This window comes from Drosophila miranda, assembly GCF_003369915.1.
Source record: "Drosophila miranda strain MSH22 chromosome Y unlocalized genomic scaffold, D.miranda_PacBio2.1 Contig_Y1_pilon, whole genome shotgun sequence".
NCBI classification, from domain to species: Eukaryota; Metazoa; Arthropoda; class Insecta; order Diptera; family Drosophilidae; genus Drosophila; species Drosophila miranda.
In genome coordinates, this window is record NW_022881603.1 from 44,064,050 (window position 1) to 44,083,133 (window position 19,084).

A 19,084-nucleotide genomic window follows, 5' to 3' on the forward strand; every position below is an offset into this window, starting at 1 on the left:
ACAACAAACTGTTCATTTATGTGACTACCTGAATATAAATTAAATCAAATAAGTAATAAATAGTCCTCCCAGCTTCAGCTTAAAAACAAAATATATTCAAAAAACAGATGACATTTTCTGACCAACAGAAAGTAAATATATTCTTGTACTCGTATTTATAAAACACATTTCATTTTCATACTCTTCAGTATGTACAACATAAACGTTAAGTTCTTCTAGAACTAATGTAAAATATTGAATTTGGTTGTCTGTTGTTTATTTAAATGGATTAATCCTTCAATGGGAAACAGTGCCCGAATCAGTGCAGATTTAGCTTGGACAACGTCAAGTCATTCTCGTCAATAGGGGACACCGTTAGTTTCATTTTGTGCTCCTTGGCCATTTTGGATAACATTACAATGTCCGAGTTTTTATAGGCATCCCGCAAAAGTGCCACCGACGATTTTTCGGAAGTCTCAAGCTCCTTCACAAGTTCTTCAACACTGGGATTACATTTGGTTTCATCCTTTACTTCTTTAAACTTCTGGCCTGACAACGCACGAGTACAAATGTCCTGAGATGCCTCTTTGTATTTTTTGATTTTCTGTCCTGGTCAGTAATCTTAGCACTGATCTCATTGTTATCGGGCTGCTTGGCTTGAGCCTGCATAAAAATACACCGAGCATCCTTATATTCGCCTAAGGCGGACAGGGCGCAACCTTCCTGGTAGAGGGCCTTACAGGGCCTTAGAGGGCTTATTTTCAGTGAGACGCCGCAAGGCTTTCATCGTAATGCACACGCGTTTGGGATTATGCAATTTATTGTAGCAGATCATCAAGTTTTGCTGGAAAAGTTAAAAAAAAACACATAAGTGGGGATGAGCCACGACGCTACAAGTTGCATAGTTACATTGAGAGTGATCAACAGAGCGATTTGCTTGCGCTCATCCTCATCATTGGCTAGACGGCAATAGTTTAGAGAGCTTACGGCCCGCTCGAAGGCAGTGACGGCGTTGCGGTAGCGAAAGCGCTTCACACAGTCCTTGCCATGCATGTCCATGTGCACATTGCGCCAAACTGCCACAGTGCGGTGGACCGAACTGGGTGCTGCATTCGCTGCGGCGTCAATGGGCACAAGATAGCAGACTGTCCAAACAAGGCAACCTGCTTCGTCTGCGCCGGGAGAGGCCGAGAGGACAGAGGCCATCAATCGGGAAGCCGGCAGTGTCCCTTCTCGAAGCTAGGAGAGGTAGCCGGAACAAGAGGATGGAAGTGATCCAGCTCAATCTGAATCACTGTAGGGCCGCACAGGACCTGCTCCTGCAGACGGTGAGAGAACTCAAATCGGACCTGGCCATACTCAGCGAGTCGTACAAATCAGGTGACAACGAATCCTGGGCGACCGACAGAACAGGGAAGGCATCCCTGTGGGCATGTGGAGGCGATCCCTGCAAACTCAGCAATGTGCTGGCAGGAGACGGATTTGTGCGCGCGAGAGCTGGCAACCTATGGGTATACAGCTGCTACCTAGCGCCCAGTCTACCCCTCGAGTCCTTCGCCCGAATCATTGAGGAACTAGCTGAAGACGCAAGAAACCGCGGGGCAGTCCTAATCGCCGGGGACTTCAACGCGTGGGCACACGAGTGGGGCTGTCAAGTCACCAACGTAAGAGGCCGAATCCTGCTAGAAACTTTAGCATCGCTAGACCTAGCGCTACTGAACGAGGGCTCCCAGCAAACCTTCTGCAGGGGTAGCGCTGGGTCAATCATTGACCTAACGTTCGCGAGCCCGTCGCAGCTGCGCAATGCAAGGTGGCGAATAGGAGACGTGTACACCGGAAGCGACCACGAAGCCATAGTATGCACCATTGGCGAACGCCCCAGACCCAGTAGATCAAGCGCGAGCAGCAAAGCCTACATCGTGGACACGCTCAACACCAGCGCTCTGGCTAGAAGCCTCGAGACGTGGGAGGCCCTCGGGAACACAAGTGCCAACGAATCGGCCAACCAGCTCGCCTTGCGAATGGAGGAGGCCTGTGACAGGAGCATGAGACAGCGGAAGCCATTCATGCGGCACCACGAGCCAATCGTGTGGTGGAACGCTGACATCGACAGGCTCCGGACAACGTGTCTAAGGGCCAGATGGGCTATGCAGAGAGCGCGACGCACGACTCGGTTCGTCACAACGCATGAGGAGTATAGGACCGCCAGGAAGGCACTGAAGCATGCAATTCGGAGCAGCAAGCGGGAATGCTCTCTCCAGCTCTGCGACACAGCGGAACAAGACCCCTGGGGCAGGGCTTACAACATCGTTATGAAGCGGCTAAGTGCCGGGAGCAAGGCGCCAACGGACCCCAGCACCCTCGAGGACATAGTGCACACCCTGTTCCCCAGCGAGCAACAGAGGCGTCCAGGCCCCTTAGAAAGCTACGCACCGATCACGGGCATCGAAATGATCACGGAAGTGGAGATCCTGGAGGCCGGTAGGAGCCTGCCCAGCAAAAAAGCCCCAGGCCCGGATGCAATCCCAAATAGGGCTTTAAAACTGGCATTGGCACTACAGCCATCCGCCTTCGCCGAGGTCTTCAATAAGTGTCTGCTAGAAGGTACCTTCCCCGATAGGTGGAAGATTCAAAAGCTACTGCTGCTCAACAAGCCAGGAAAAGCACCAGGCGAGCCTTTCTCGTACAGACCAATTTGTCTCCTGGACAACGCGGGGAAGGTATGCGAAAAGCTCATTGCACGTAGGCTCAGCCGTGCCATTGAAGATGCCGGCGGCTTGTCGCCCAACCAGTATGGCTTCCGGAAAGGCAGATCAACCCTGGATGCCATTGGCATAGTCCCCAACATAGCGTAGAATGCAATAAGTGGGACCCGCTGGAGAGCGGGCCAAAAGCAGTACTGCCTGCTGGTTACCCTGGATATAAAAAACGCTTTCAACTCTACGGACTGGGGTAAAACGATGGAAGCCCTACGGAGGCTACGGATTCCGGAATACCTCCTGAGAATAGTGGACAGCTCAGTGGACCTCAGTGAGAGGGTGCTGCTGTACGAGACGAGCGAAGGGATAATATCATATAGAGGACTGCTGGAGTCCCGCAGGGGTCGGTGCTGGGGCCGCTCCTGTGGAATACGATGTATGATGGAGTTCTGCGACTGAACCTTCCCGAGGGCACTACGGTCGTCGGGTTTGCCGATGACGTCGCCATCGTAGTGGTAGCCAAGGACCTTGCAGCAGTTGAAGCAGCTGCAAACGGGGCAATCCGTGCCGTGGAGACGTGGCGCGCTATAGCGGGATTACAGCTGGCGGCCCACAAGACCGAGGCTGTTCTGATTAGCAGCAGGAAGAAGGTGGAGACGGCCCGAGTGTCGGTCGGCGGACACGACATTACTTCGCAAAGGGCTCTTAAATACCTAGGAGTAATGCTGGACACTAGGCTTTCATTTAGAGAGCACTTGGAGTACGCCAACACAAAGGCCGCACAGACTTGCCGAGCACTCTCGCGAATCCTGCTCAACACCAGGGGGCCAAAGCAAGCAAGGAGGAAGCTGATCACCAGCGTCGTCTCCTCTCAGCTCCTGTATGCTGCCGCAGTGTGGTCCAAAGCGACGAAGGTGCCGAGCTATATGCGAGGAGTCGAAGCAACGCACCGCTTATGTGCCATCAGGATCGCTTGCGCGTTTAGAACCATATCTGACGACGCAGCACTGGTCATCGCGGGACTAGTCCCAATAGCAGAGCAAGCGAGGGAAAGGGCCGAGGAGTACGAGCTATCTCGCAGGGACACCCACAATCCTCCCACCGGAGTCGAGAGAGAATCACCCAGGCACGAGACCGCCAGGAGGTGGCAGATGAAGTGGGATTCCTCGACTAAAGGACGCTGGACCCACCAGCTGATTCCGGATATCAAGCTGAGGTTGGAGAGGAAGCACGGACAGGTGGACTTCCACCTCACTCAGATGCTGAGCGGCCACGGATGCTTCAGATCGTACCTGAAGCGGTTTGGACACGAAACGGAGGACTGGTGCCCATCATGTGGTCGAGGTATCGTGGAGGACGCTCACCACGTCTTCTTTGAATGCCACCGTTTCGAGTACGAGAGGCGCCAGCTAGAGGATGAGCTAGCCACCAGCATTAGCGTCGGAGGGATCGTGCCGCTCATGGTAGCGAATCCCAAGGCGTGGGATGCCACCACTAGGTTCGCCGCCACTATAATGCGGAAACTACGGAGAGCGGAGAGGGAAAGGAAAGTGTCGGAGGAGTAAGGAGGAACGGCTGTGCGAAGCAATGCTTTGCGGCCGTACCGCATAGCTACGCCCCATTACCCCACCAACAAACCACAGTCCCAGATCCCCACAATTAGTTCCTAACCTTATATAAGAACTAGTATTAAAGCATAATAAAAGTAATAGAATACAAAAAAAAAACGAGGGGGAACGTTGTGAGTTGCTGCGGACACCGCAACTCTACAGTTATACCCGATACTTAGTCAGTATGGCTCTCCTCCGGCAGACGCCGCTAATATTGAACGACACGACAAAGAGTGCGTGCGAGAGAGACAGAAAATCAGTCTGAGCGTGACGTCGGGCGCTGCGTAGCCACTGCAAATTAATTTGTTCCTATTGGCTTTAAAAATGATCTTATCTGATCCAGATTCAGCAATCTGATAGCTATGGTCATTATCTATGATTCTGCGTTTTTAGTTTTCTCGAATGTGCAATATTGTGGATGCAACAGATTTTCGTCCTTTGTGTGGGCGGAAGGGGGGGGGGCGAAATTTTGAGATACACGTTTTATAGTAAGATCTAACAGAAGTGCGGATACCAAATTTGGTTACTCTAGCCTTAATAGTCTCTGAGATTTTTGAATATCCCCAGATTTTCGTCCTTTGCGGGGGCGGAAAGGGGTGTGGCGAAAGTTTGAAACAAACTCGTCTCGGTCCGATATACTAGGAGTGTGGATACCAAATTTGGTTGCTCTAGCTTTTATAGTCTCTGAGATCTAGGCGCTAATGTTTTACTCTAAGCAAAGCCGCCTATGCTACGTGTGTGTTAGAGAGAGACAGGGCGAGAAAAAATGAAATTGTTTTCTTGATGCTGGCTATAATAATAATACGATCCAATTCAGATTCCACAGTCTTAAAGATATGGTCATTCTCTACAATTCTACGTTTTTGGTTTTCTCATATCTTTAAAATTGTGGATGCCACAGACTTTCGTCCTTTGTGGGGGCGGAAGTGGGCGGGGCGAAGTTCTGAAATATTTTTGTAGCAGTGACATATCACAGAAGTCTGGGTCCAAAACATCGTTGCTCTAGCCCTTATAGTCTTTGAGCACTAGGCGCTGAAGGGGACGGACAGACGGACGGACGGACTGACGGACAGACATTCAGGGCTCAATCGCCTCGGCTATTGATGCTGATCAAGAATATATATACTTTATGGGGTCGGAAACGATTCCTTCTGGACGTTACACACATCCACTTTTACCACAAATCTAATATACCCCAATACTCATTTTGAGTATCGGGTATAAAAAAAATGCATGTGCATGTCTAATGCCTTGGGGTAAACTATTGCAAACTTGTCCCGATCCACAGCGGCCATTGACGCGAAGGCATCTGAGTCCCCGATCAATGTGAACGGTCTGCTCGGGCCAGGAGTCCAGAGTAAAGCTCAGTAGGCATCGCGCCCATAGGGTAAGTATGGGTGGATGTACGCTCGCTTACCGCTGATCACTCTCTCTTTGAGTTATAGCCAGTCACTTCACTCAGTGGCTGCTACCGCCGACGCGGAAGAAAAGAACCGCCAGCCTGGATCGGAGGCGGGCACAACGAGGTGGAGCTCGACCTGCCCTGATAGCCAGAACGGTACCTCGTCAGCCCAGGGCCTATTCCACCCCCGGCGGCTCCGCAGACACACGGAGCGCGGCGCAAACACAGGAGCAACGGAGGCGCGCGACCGACCCGGGTTTTTTCACACTCAGTGTGAAACACACAGATAGAGAAGATGACTGAGGACGCAGTCTTTGGTAGGCGCAACGCCCTTACCAGATCCCCACCACCGTCAGGACCTGCGAAAGCTCAGGGCTCGAGCATGTTCAAGCCCGGCCCGGGTGGCAAAGAGAAGGAGCGACCGCACTCTGACCCATTAGAGCTGCTAAAAAACCTGGGTACTCGGGCCAATGAGCTGGTCAAGAGGATGAACGACCAGCGGCATGTGGACAACGTGATGAAAGATTTAGCCCTGAGAGTGGTAACCCTTCAGGCCCTGGTGGTCAACAATTTCGAATAGCTGCACACCAGGACAATTGAGACCGCCACTACTGGTACCCAAACAGCTGCGAAGGCGCCGCGCACCGGCTCAAAGAGGCTGCGCGAGTCTCCTCAAATGGCTGCGGAGCCCACAAAGAGGCAGAGAGGCACAAAGCTTCAACAAGCGTCGACCCAGCTCAAACCGCCGGCGCAGTCCCAGGATGAACTAACCCCCTCGGGTACAGTGGACCATGGTGCCACCCCAGCCGCTAAGAAACAGCTCAAGTGGCAGCAGGTGGGCCCTAGGGTAAGGAAAAAAAGGTAGCCCCGTGAGCGCGTGCCAAGGCCAGACGCAATAATCATTCAACCCCAGGGCGAGCTTAGCTATAGCGACATCCTCCGTATGGTCACCAGGCGCCAGGATGGCAAGCGACCTTCAGGAGGTAGGGGATAATGTTAACAGAATCCGGAGGACGGCAAAGGGCGAGCTGCTGCTCGAGCTCAACGGCGCGAGCAAAAGAAACACATCTAAGCTCAAGGGGGATATCAGCGCGGCACTGGGACTGCAGACGGGCATCAGGGCGGTGTCAGAAGAACTCTGCGTGGAGGTCAGGGATCTCGACAGCCTGGTCGAGAAGGAGGACATCGCAGCAGCGATAGCTGCATCGATAGACGCCCCCAGCGTGGACACCAGACCCATTAAAAGCCTGAGGCCATCGTTCGCTGGTACGCAACTGGCAGTTGTGTGCCTGCCGCCCGTGCAGGCAAGAGCCCTGCTCATGGTGGGGAAACTTAAAGTCGGATGGACAAGCTGTAGGATCCGGGAGCGGACAGCTCAACGACGATGCTACAGGTGTCTGGAGTTTGGGCATCTAGCAATCAGGTGCAAGAGCGCGGTGGATCGCACCGGATGCTGCCTCAGATGCGGCGTGAACGGGCACAAGGCGGCAACCTGTCAAAGCGATCCGCGGTGTTTCATCTGCACCGCTAACAACAGCAATGAGACGAACCATTATGCGGGTAGCAGGAGATGTCCAGCAGCCAGGAGCGTGCCCAGCTTGCCGGCCCAATAATGAAGGTTATGCAGCTCAACCTCAACCACTGCGCTGCGGCTCAAGACCTGCTGAGCCAATCCATAAGAGAATTGGCAATTGACCTCGCCATCCTCAGCGAGCCATATCAAACTAGGGAGTCCCCTGGGTTCATCTTGGATGCCACCAAAAAGGCCGCGATATGGCTATGCGGGGCCACGCCATTGCAGCTTTCCCTCTCAAGCGCTGCTGCTGGGTTTGTGCGCGCCAAGGTCGGAGGTGTGTGGATATACAGCGTCTACCTTGCCCCAAGCCTGACGCTCTCCGAGTTCGCAGGTACTCTAGACAACCTAGCGGCTGATGCTAGAGGACGTCACCCAGTAGCCATTGGAGGGGACTTCAACGCGTGGGCTGAGGAGTGGGGAAGCGTGGCGACGAATGCGAGAGGTAGAGCTCTGCTGGAGATCATTGCGCCCCTGGACATCGCGCTCCTCAACGAGGGAAACCAGCATACCTTCTCCAGAGCAGGAATAGGATCGGTCATCGACCTTACATTTGACAGCAGCTCACTTTTTAATTCATCAGGCTGGAGCATCAGCAACATCTACACAGGGAGCGACCACAGGGCAATTATATGGGACACAGGCCAACAGACGTCTAGCGTAGAGACAGCTGCGCCCAGATGGAGATGCTATCGCGCCGAAACGCTCAATACGGCCCTGTTCATGGAGCTTATGTCCAACCTCACGGCGAATGGAAATTCTGAATGCATGGCCAACCATGTCATGGAGCATCTGGAGGCAGCATGCACTGCCACCATGGCGCAGAGGAAGCACTACGGTCGCCACCACCAACCTGTGTTCTGGTGGAACGAGGACATTGCCGCGCTACGTCGGGAATGCAACCAAGCTCGACGCCGCTACCAGCGCTCGCGCGGAAGCACTGCCTTTCCGCAATGGCAATCCACGTTTAGGGACTGCAGAAGGGCCCTCAAGGCGGCCATTAGGGATAGCAAGCGCCAGTGCTTTCTCAAGCTATGCGACTCTGCGGAGCAGGACCCATGGGGAAGGGCGTACAAGTTGGTGACGAACAAACTTTGCGCCAAGAGGCAGGCACCCCCGTCGGACCCCGACACGACAAGATCCATCGTGGAGGAACTCTTTCCGCACAGGGCTGACCACATCGGGTGGTCACACTGCAACCGCACAGTCAGGCACACATCGAGGAGGTGTCACTCGAGGAAGTCGAACGCGCAGCCAGGAGCATCAGCCCGAACAAGGCTCCTGGGCCGGACTCTATCCCGAACAGAGCCCTCTTGCTTGCCCTCTCCACTCGTCCGGACATCTTTGCGAAGCTGCTAAATCAGTGCCTCCGGGAAGGAGGCAAGCCGCCGGGGACAGCGTCGTCGTATAGGCCTATCTGCCTGATCGACACCGCGGGTAAACTGCTTGAGAAGGTGGTCTGCGCGCGACTGGAACGCTCCATCGCGGAGGCTGGCGACCTCTCACCGCACCAATACGGCTTTCGCAATTCCCGATCCACGATAGACGCCGTTCGTAAGGTGGTGGACATTGCCTCCGGTGCAATTGCCGGCACTCGGTGGAAAGGCGGCGGGAAAGAGTATTGCCTAGGAGTCACTCTAGACATTAAGAACGCGTTCAACACGGCGAGGTGGAGCTGCATCCTAAAAGCGCTGGAGAGTTTCGACACACCCAGGTACCTGCAGCGGATGGTACAAAGCTACTTTGAGAGAAGGCTGCTTTTGTACGCCACGCAGGCTGGCACGGAGGAATACGAGGTATCGGCAGGCGTCCCGCAGGGTTCAGTGCTTGGCCCCACTCTGTGGAACGCAATGTATGACGGCATCTTGCGACTCAGCCTCCCCCACGGAGTACACATGGTGGGTTTTGCAGACGATGTGGCTGTCCTAGTGGTGGCAAAAGACCTGTCCGTCGTGGAAACGACCTGCAACCAAACGATAGCGCGCATTCAACAGTGGCTGGACCTGGTCGGGCTCGAACTCGCACCCCACAAAACAGAGGCAGTGCTGGTATCCAGCCGGAAGAAAGTCGAGACGGCCAACATCTCAGTGGCAGGTACCCTGGTTTCGTCTAAGCGCGCTATCAAATACCTTGGTGTCCTGGTGGACACACGTCTCTGCTTTCGGGAGCACTTGGCATACATGGGCACGAAGGCGGCGACCACCAACGGTGCGCTCTCGAGGCTAATGCTGAACACCCGAGGACCAAAGCAATGGCGGCGACAACTGCTAACGAGTGTCACGAGATCGGTGATGCTATATACGGCGCCAATCTGGGCAAAGGCCCTTCGAACAGCGAGCTACGCACGGGGTCTGGCAGCCACGCACCGCCTCTCTTCGATTCGGATCACCAGTGCCTTCCGAACGGTCTCGGACGAGGCAGCACACGTGATCGCGGGCATAGCACCCCTGGAATTCCTGGCGGATGAACGGTCCACATACTACCAGGAAACACATGGCAGAGGAATGGACGCGGCGGCGAAAAGGCAGGTACGCATGGCGTGCAAACAGGAGAGTCTCAGAAGGTGGCAACAGCGCTGGGACACGACCACTAAGGGGCGTTGGACCCACCAGCTTATCCCGTCCATCGACGCGTGGGTAAGCAGGAAGCACGGGCAGGTCAACTTTTACCTGACTTAGCTCCTCAGTGGTCACGGCTGCTTCCGAAGCAACCTTCATCGCTTCGGGCACGCGGACTCCGCAGAATGCTCTTGGTGCGGGCACTACGTGGAGGAGGATGCCGAGCATGCGATATTTTCGTGTGGCAGGTTCGCAGCGCAGCGCCAGCGGCTAGAAGAAGCGCTGGGTGGAGCCGTAGTCAAGCAGAGCTTGGTGCCGTGCATGCTCCTGTCCCCGGAAAACTGGGAGGCGACGAGCTGCTTCGCGGCGACCATTATGAGGGAACTGCGCGCTGTTGAGCACCAGACAAGAGTCCAGTTAGTCTAAACGAAGCCTGCACATGTGTGAAGCATTGCTCCACGGCCGTACCACACATGTTGGGCTTGCATAGCCTAACCTTTAATATAGTTTGCTTTAAGTATAAAATAAGTTGTAAATACGAGCAATTAAATGGAATTAAAACGAGGGGGAACGTTGTGAGTTGCTGCGGACACCGCAACTCTACAGTTATACCCGATACTTAGTCAGTATGGCTCTGCTCCGGCAGACGCCGCTCATATTGAACGACACGACAAAGAGTGCGTGCGAGAGAGACAGAAAATCAGTCTGAGCGTGACGTCGGGCGCTGCGTAGCCACTGCAAATTGATTTGTTCCTATTGGCTATAAAAATGATCTGATCTGATCCAGATTCAGCAATCTGATAGATATGGTCGTTATCTATGATTCTGCGTTTTTAGTTTTCTCGAATCTGCAATATTGTGGATGCAACAGATTTTCGTCCTTTGTGTGGGTGGAAGGGGGTGGGGCGAAATTTTGAGATAACCGTTTTATAGTGAGATCTAACAGGAGTGCGGATACTAAATTTGGTTACTCTACCGTTAATAGTCTCTGAGATTTGTGGATGCCCCAGATTTTCGTCCTTTGCGGGGGCGTAAGGGGGTGTGGCGAAATTTTGACACAAAACGGTCAAGGTCCGATATCACAGGAGTGTGGATACGAAAATTGGTTGCTCTGGCTCTTATAGGTTCTGAGATCCTTGAACTCATATTTTGCAATTGGCTAAACCGACCATGAAACCTGTGTGTCAGAGAGAGACAGAGCGAGAAAGAATGAAATTGTTTTCTTGATTCTGGCTATAATAATTATACGATCTGGTTCAGATTTTGCACTCTAGAAGATATAGTCATCTTCTACGATTCTGCGTTTTTAGTTTTCTCGTATCGTCGAAATTGTGGATGCCACAGATTTTCGCCCTTTGTGGGGGTGGAAGTGGGGGGGGGGGGGGGCGCAAAGTTTTGAAATATTCTTGTAGCAGTGACATATCACAGAAGTCTGGATCCAAAACATCGTTGCTCTAGCTCTTATAGTCTTTGAGCACTAGGCGCTGAAGGGGACGGACACACGGACGGACGGACAGACGGACAGACGGACAGACATTCAGGGCTCAATCGCCTCGGCTATTGATGCTGATCCAGAATATATATACTTTATTGGGTCGGAAACGATTCCTTCTGGACGTTACACACATCCACTTTTACCACAAATCTAATATACCCCAATACTCATTTTGAGTATCGGGTATAATAAAAGAAAGTTACATAGCCCCTCCCATCAGGTAACCAACCTCTACCAATGTGGCTAATATCAGTTAAATCTGTTAAGGGGGCATGGTGCACATGCCAAGGCCGCCTCAATATATCAATTCGCGTGCCGAAATTTAATAAGTGCTCTCCAGAATTAAGCCCTGTTTTTAAAACCCAAAATTTAATCACTGTTACATACAGTTACAGTTAAACAACCCCCGCTTGCATGCAGGTTCGTTGCAGCAATAGAGAACCAATTATAAGCCACCAACAAGACTGATTGCTGATAATAATAATATTTCAGTTTTGAATTTAAATTTTCTCATCGTCATACATACATGACGAGAAAAGTTCTGAATTTTTGAATAATGTGCAATCATTGAGACGGCACACTTCCCAAGTGATGGCTCAGTAACTTCGATGGCGCATATCCTCACAAAACGCCAGACGCTGACAGTCTGTAATATATGATTATTATAATGAAAATACAATGAAGATTAGTCGATATTTAATTGGAGTAAAGTAATTACAGTGGGGTACTGGGAGGAGAATATATTAAGGATGAAGGAATAACACGGAATAAAAGAGCAGTGTTTACATGGTTGGGTGGGTAAACTCGAAATAACAACACCTGAATCCGCGCGGCTATACATATGACACAATCGACTGGATTTCTGTAACCCCTAACGCCAGGTTGGCAATTAAAATCTTTTTTATGTGTTTAACTAGAACAACTAAAAGATCCAGCCCATCCAAATAGCCCTGGGCGAAAGATCCCCCAAAATATTGTGGAGGGAAACAAGGATGATAGTTTTCCCACGGATTTGATAACCGTTACGGGCACCGAAGGCGAATTCCCACCTGTTCAATGAATCTACCTCCTCTTGCATTTACGGCATTAACTGCTTGCATTAACATACCCTTTTGGTCAATTTAAAACTAGCCGGCAAAATTTTTAAAATTTTTAATTAAATTTGAGTTTTTACTCCATTCAATCCAGTCATAATTCCATTTTCATGGTTTAAAATGTGTGTGTTAATTGTTGATAGTACAAAAACTGTTTATGACTTCGTACGAAAACATTTGGAACTAAAGATAGCAGCTAAGATGAGACTTAAATTGTTCTTTATTCTGTTGTTGATTATTCTAGCAATGGTGTTATTAATGACGAAAGTCAGTGCCAAACGATGGGCTGATGGAGTAGATGGAGTGTGTGCCTAATCACTTTTTATAGTGTTAAATTATACCAATAAAGATGATGTAGCAAGCTTAGCGATAGTTGATTTAAACAAGTAAATTCATTATTTTTGAGATACCAGCTGATCTCAAAGCGTAGAGCTCTGAGATACACTACTCACAATGCAGGCAGCCGAAACTGAGGTTTGCACATACCTATCTATCAAATGTAGACCTCAAAGTATTATAATTCAACTAACTAATCGCCAATTCCACAGCCCAAGCGTACCAAGAGTTATATTGATGAGGTATACCGACTTTTAGAGGAAAAGCCAGGGGTTGAAGAAATATTAATCATGAATCGTTCCGGTGTGCCGATCAAAACGTCAATGGAACGCCAAGACGCACTGTTTTGGCTCAGCATGCCTGTCTTTATGAGAATTTGCGTGAAAAGTGTCTGGCATTTCTATCAAAAATGGAGCCACCACAGCTCCTGACCATGTTGCGAGTCCGTACCAGATTCCACGAGGTCCTGCTAACACCTGATGGCAAGATAACCGTTTTGGTAGTGCAAAATCCAAAGGATACACATCTTAAGGTAGAGGATCTAAATCGTCATTCCTCCAATTTTTAAATAATTGCTCCTACATATATCTACGTTGTTAGTCATCCAACTTCTTACACGTAAAACATTCTTCTCACTTTGTACACAGCCCAAACACAACAAACTGTTCATTTATGTGACTACCTGAATATAAATTCAATCAAATAAGTAATAAATAGTCCTCAGAGCTTCAGCTTAAAAACAACATTTATTCCAAAAACAGATGACATTTTCTGACCAACAGAAAGTAAATATATTCTTGTACTCGTATTTATAAAACACATTTCATTTTCATACTCTTCAGTATGTACAACATAAACGTTAAGTTCTTCTAGAACTAATGTAAAATATTGAATTTGGTTGTCTGTTGTTTATTTAAATGGATTAATCCTTCAATGGGAAACAGTGCCCGAATCAGTGCAGATTTAGCTTGGACAACGTCAAGTCATTCTCGTCAATAGGGGACACCGTTATTTTCATTTTGTGCTCCTTGGCCATTTTGAATAACATTACAATGTCCGAGTTTATATAGGCACCCCGCAAAAGTGCCACCGACGATTTTTCGGAAGTCTCAAGCTCCTTCACAAGTTCTTCAACACTGGGATTACATTTGGTTTCATCCTTTACTTCTTTAAACTTCTGGCCTGACAACGCACGAGTCCAAATGTCCTGAGATGCCTCTTTGTATTTTTTGATTTTCTTGTCCAGGTCAGTAATCTTAGCACTGATCTCATTGTTATCGGGCTGCTTGGCTTGAGCCTGCATAAAAATACACCGAGCATCCTTATATTCGCCTAAGGCGGACAGGGCGCAACCTTCCTGGTAGAGGGCCTTACAGGGCCTTAGAGGGCTTATTTTCAGTGAGACGCCGCAAGGCTTTCATCGTAATGCACACGCGTTTGGGATTATGCAATTTATTGTAGCAGATCATCAAGTTTTGCTGGAAAAGTTAAAAAAAAACACATAAGTGGGGATGAGCCACGACGCTACAAGTTGCATAGTTACATTGAGAGTGATCAACAGAGCGATTTGCTTGCGCTCATCCTCATCATTGGCTAGACGGCAATAGTTTAGAGAGCTTACGGCCCGCTCGAAGGCAGTGACGGCGTTGCGGTAGCGAAAGCGCTTCACACAGTCCTTGCCATGCATGTGCATGTCTAATGCCTTGGGGTAAACTATTGCAAACTTGTCCCGATCCACAGCGGCCATTGACGCGAAGGCATCTGAGTCCCCGATCAATGTGAAGTGAAGAACTTCGATTTTGAAAAGTCCATCTGAACGTGGTTTAATGCGCGGCGGGCAGCCCATCTCGTGAAATAGCAACTTATAGGATATAATAAATTCGGCTTTTTCATATGGGCGCATGGTAAGTACAGCAGCCTGGAGGCCTTCTAGCACATCGCAACCTGCACCGGTCTCAAAATAGAATTTAGTTCGGCGCATCAATGAGGAATCAAAAGGAGAACTCTCGCCTTCCCAATAACCACTATAGCGCACAGCGACACGTGCCTTGTCTGGCACCAGACCTCGGCCCTGGTGGCCCTCACGTGTGATGCGCTTAAAAATGTTCTCATTGATCGGCTTCATCAATTTTTTGAGTTCCTCGAACGATTGGGTCGATGGAGAAGCGAGCTCTTCTTCATCAACATCTGGAGCGTTATCACAATCTTCCATTTCGTCGACATTAAAGTCATCATCGCCAGCCCCAAGTGGCGACTGTTCTACCTCAAATTGTGAGCCAGAGCCAACGAGTTTTCTAGAAGAGTAAGAGGCAGCGTCTAGGCAGCACATGATTGTGCAAATGTATCAAATTTCGATGCTTGCCGAAGTTGCAGTGGTTCCTTGAGCATTTGAGTGCAATATGAAAAATTATCTTCCATTTTTTCCACACTTTTTCCCAACTTTAACTTGTTTGGGTTAATTACAAAAATGCGCGATAGGCAGTGACACCCTCAGAAATATACCAAGTATATACCGATGAAAAAACGACCTTAGCCCACTTATGACCTCTTTAATTAAACAGGATAACAAATTGAGTTAAACTGCGGAAAATAATACTGTTTGTAAATCTTTTCTTTGAAATTACAAAAAAAAAAACACGCACACGATATCTTTCACTGTAACAGCGCCAAAATGATTCAATTTTCTTTATTTTTGGTGGAATATTAAAAAACCGCCTTGGGCGACAATGGGTTAATCGTTCCGTCGAGGATGGGAAACCATATTTCTCGATTTTGATTTAAGATACGCTAATTTTAGCCACTCCCTTTTATTGAACTTTTTATATAAATAAAAAAATGTTGTAACGAAAAAGGTCGAACTGCCCACAAAGTTTTTTTTCTACACGATTAGCTACTTTTAAGTACTCCTGAGTACATATGTAGATGTGGCAGTTCATAGAACGAATAGATAAAACCACACCATGAAAAACCACGAATTCATTAAACATTTCTAACGCCCCAAATCTATCTGCGTATTTGAAAAGTAATTAAAAAATTTAATTTTGTAATAATAAAACGAGGGGGAACGTTGTGAGTTGCTGCGGACGCCGCAACTCTACATTTATACCCGATACTTAGTCAGTATGGCTCCCCTCCGGCAGACGCCGCGAATATTAAACGACACGAGAAAGAGTGCGTGCGAGAGAGACAGAAAATCAGTCTGACCGTGACGTCGGGCGCTGCGTAGCCACTGCAAATTGATTTGTTCCTTTTGTCTATAAAAATTATCTGATCTGATCCAGATTCAGCAATCTGATAGATATGGTCGTTATCTATGATTCTGCGTTTTTAGTTTTCTCGAATCTGCAATATTGTGGATGCAACAGATTTTCGTCCTTTGTGTGGGTGGAAGGGGGTGGGGCGAAATTTTGAGATAACCGTTTTATAGTGAGATCTAACAGGAGTGCGGATACTAAATTTGGTTACTCTACCGTTAATAGTCTCTGAGATTTGTGGATGCCCCAGATTTTCGTCCTTTGCGGGGGCGTAAGGGGGTGTGGCGAAATTTTGACACAAAACGGTCAAGGTCCGATATCACAGGAGTGTGGATACCAAAATTGGTTGCCCTGGCTCTTATAGGTTCTGAGATCCTTGAACTCATATTTTGCAATTGGCTAAACCGACCATGAAACCTGTGTGTCAGAGAGAGACAGAGCGAGAAAGAATGAAATTGTTTTCTTGATTCTGGCTATAATAATTATACGATCTGGTTCAGATTTTGCACTCTAGAAGATATAGTCATCTTCTACGATTCTGCGTTTTTAGTTTTCTCGTATCGTCGAAATTGTGGATGCCACAGATTTTCGCCCTTTGTGGTGGCGGAAGTGGGGGGGGGGGGGGGCGGGAAAGTTTTGAAATATTCTTGTAGCAGTGACATATCACAGAAGTCTGCATCCAAAACATCGTTTCTCTAGCTCTTATAGTCTTTGAGCACTAGGCGCTGAAGGGGACGGACAGACGGACAGACATTCAGGGCTTAATCGCCTCGGCTATTGATGCTGATCCAGAATATATATACTTTATTGGGTCGGAAACGATTCCTTCTGGACGTTACACACATCCACTTTTACCACAAATCTAATATACCCCAATACTCATTTTGAGTATCGGGTATAATAAAAGAAAGTTACATAGCCCCTCCCATCAGGTAACCAACCTCTACCAAAGAATTTTCGCACATGTGGCTAATATCAGTTAAATCTGTTAAGGGGGCATGGTGCACATGCCAAGGCCGCCTCAATATATCAATTCGCGTGCCGAAATTTAATAAGTGCTCTCCAGAATTAAGCCCTGTTTTTAAAACCCAAAATTTAATCACTGTTACATACAGTTACAGTTAAATAACCCCCGCTTGCATGCAGGTTCGTTGCAGCAATAGAGAACCAATTATAAGCCACCAACAAGACTGATTGCTGATAATAATAATATTTCAGTTTTGCATTTAAATTTTCTCATCGTCATACATACATGACGAGAAAAGTTCTGAATTTTTGAATAATGTGCAATCATTGAGACGGCACACTTCATAAGTGATGGCTCAGTAACTTCGATGGCGCATATCCTCACAAAACGCCAGACGCTGACGGTCTGTAATATATGATTATTATAATGAAAATACAATGAAGATTAGTCGATATTTAATTGGAGTAAAGTAATTACAGTGGGGTACTGGGAGGAGAATATATTAAGGCTTAAGGAATAACACGGAATAAAAGAGCAGTGTTTACATGGTTGGGTGGGTAAACTCGAAATAACAACACCTGAATCCGCGCGGCTATACATATGACACAATCGACTGGATTTCTGTAACCCCTAACGCCAGGTTGGCAATTAAAATCTTTTTTATGTGTTTAACTAGAACAACTAAAAGATCCAGCCCATCCAAATAGCCCTGGGCGAAAGATCCCCCAAAATATTGTGGAGGGAAACAAGGATGATAGTTTTCCCACGGATTTGATAACCGTTACGGGCACCGAAGGCGAATTCCCACCTGTTCAATGAATCTACCTCCTCTTGCATTTACGGCATTAATTATTGTAAAATTAACCCGGCCAAATAGAGGGGCACCCGCCGCTCTCAGCGATTCATTTCAAAAACGCAATCAAATTTGAATTTTGAGTCTTTGTCTCCGGGCGGTCACGAGCCCTATGTCATCAAAAGAGTCTGCGAGACTCAACGCGCAGCACCAAACAGGTCTCTCCACAAAAATCGGAAATTTGTGAATTTTGTTGAGCAAGCAGTCCACACTTAAATAAACTGCTTGCATTAACATACCCTTTTGGTCAATTTAAAACTAGCCGGCAAAATTTTTTTAAATTTTTAATTAAATTTGAGTTTTCACTCCATTCAATCCAGTCATAATTCCATTTTCGTGGTTTAAAATGTGTGTGTTAATTGTTGATAGTACACAAACTGTTTATGACTTCGTACGAAAACATTTGGAACTAAAGATAGCAGCTAAGATGAGACTTAAATTGTTCTTTATTCTGTTGTTGATTATTCTAGCAATGGTTTTATTTATGACGAAAGTCAGTGCCAAACGATGGGCTGATGGAGTAGATGGAGTGTGTGCCTAATCACTTTTTATAGTGTTAAATTATACCAATAAAGATGATGTAGCAAGCTTAGCGATAGTTGATTTAAACAAGTAAATTCATTATTTTTGAGATACCAGCTGATCTCAAAGCGAGAGCTCCGAAACTGAGGTTTGCACATACCTATCTATCAAATGTAGACCTCAAAGTATTATAATTCAACTAACTAATCGCCAATTCCACAGCCCAAGCGTACCAAGAGTTATATTGATGAGGTATACCGACTTTTAGAGGAAAAGCCAGGGGTTGAAGAAATATTAATCATGAATCGTTCCGGTGTGCCGATCAAAACGTCAATGGAACGCCAAGACGCAATTCAACATGCCTGTCTTTATGAGAATTTGCGTGAAAAGTGTCTGGCATTTCTATCAAAAATGGAGCCACCACAGCTCCTGACCATGTTGCGAGTCCGTACCAGATTCCACGAGGTCCTGCTAACACCTGATGGCAAGATAACCGTTTTGGTAGTGCAAAATCCAAAGGATACACATCTTAAGGTAGAGGATCTAAATCGTCATTCCTCCAATTTTTAAATAATTGCTCCTACATATATCTACGTTGTTAGTCATCCAACTTCTTACACGTAAAACATTCTTCTCACTTTGTACACAGCCCAAACACAACAAACTGTTCATTTATGTGACTACCTGAATATAAATTCAATCAAATAAGTAATAAATAGTCCTCAGAGCTTCAGCTTAAAAA

At 47.9% G+C, this 19,084-nt stretch overlaps 2 protein-coding genes across 5 annotated transcripts in view; one reads left to right on the forward strand and one right to left on the reverse strand.

The window, feature by feature from the left end:
* The window catches only part of LOC117190239, a 38,945-nt gene extending 19,861 nt beyond the window's left edge, over window positions 1-19,084 (forward strand). For all 3 annotated transcript variants that reach the window (XM_033395289.1, XM_033395290.1, XM_033395291.1), the window contains 2 exons: window positions 13,156-13,278; window positions 18,565-19,084. In XM_033395289.1, coding sequence (XP_033251180.1) covers window positions 13,156-13,278; window positions 18,565-18,912 — 471 coding nt within the window. In that variant the 3' untranslated portion in view covers window positions 18,913-19,084. The remainder of the gene's footprint in view (window positions 1-13,155; window positions 13,279-18,564) is intronic.
* Window positions 114-15,244, reverse strand: LOC117190253 (inactive peptidyl-prolyl cis-trans isomerase shutdown-like). 2 transcript variants are annotated; one of them, XM_033395308.1, is made up of 4 exons: window positions 14,525-15,244; window positions 5,524-5,614; window positions 889-1,032; window positions 114-823 (listed from the first exon to the last, which is right to left on the reverse strand). In XM_033395308.1, the coding sequence occupies exons 1-4, from the start codon at window positions 15,073-15,075 to the stop codon at window positions 716-718; spliced, it is 894 nt and encodes a 297-aa protein (XP_033251199.1). In that variant the 5' UTR covers window positions 15,076-15,244; the 3' UTR covers window positions 114-715. The 2 variants fall into 2 exon arrangements, with proteins under 2 accessions (XP_033251199.1, XP_033251200.1); XM_033395309.1 differs by lacking the exons at window positions 114-823; window positions 889-1,032; window positions 5,524-5,614 and adding an exon at window positions 13,474-14,224 and having other exon boundaries at window positions 14,290-15,244.

Bases quoted from the DNA above. Each gene is read 5' to 3' on its own strand.
- LOC117190253 (XM_033395308.1), bottom strand. From the start codon at position 15,075: ATGTGCTGCCTAGACGCTGCCTCTTACTCTTCTAGAAAACTCGTTGGC. The intron at 5,615-14,524 runs ATTGATCGGGGA...CAGACCGTTCAC, and splicing joins ATCGAAGTTCTTCACTTCAC to ATTGATCGGGGACTCAGATG. The intron at 824-888 runs GTAACTATGCAA...TAACTTTTCCAG, and splicing joins CTCTGTTGATCACTCTCAAT to CAAAACTTGATGATCTGCTA.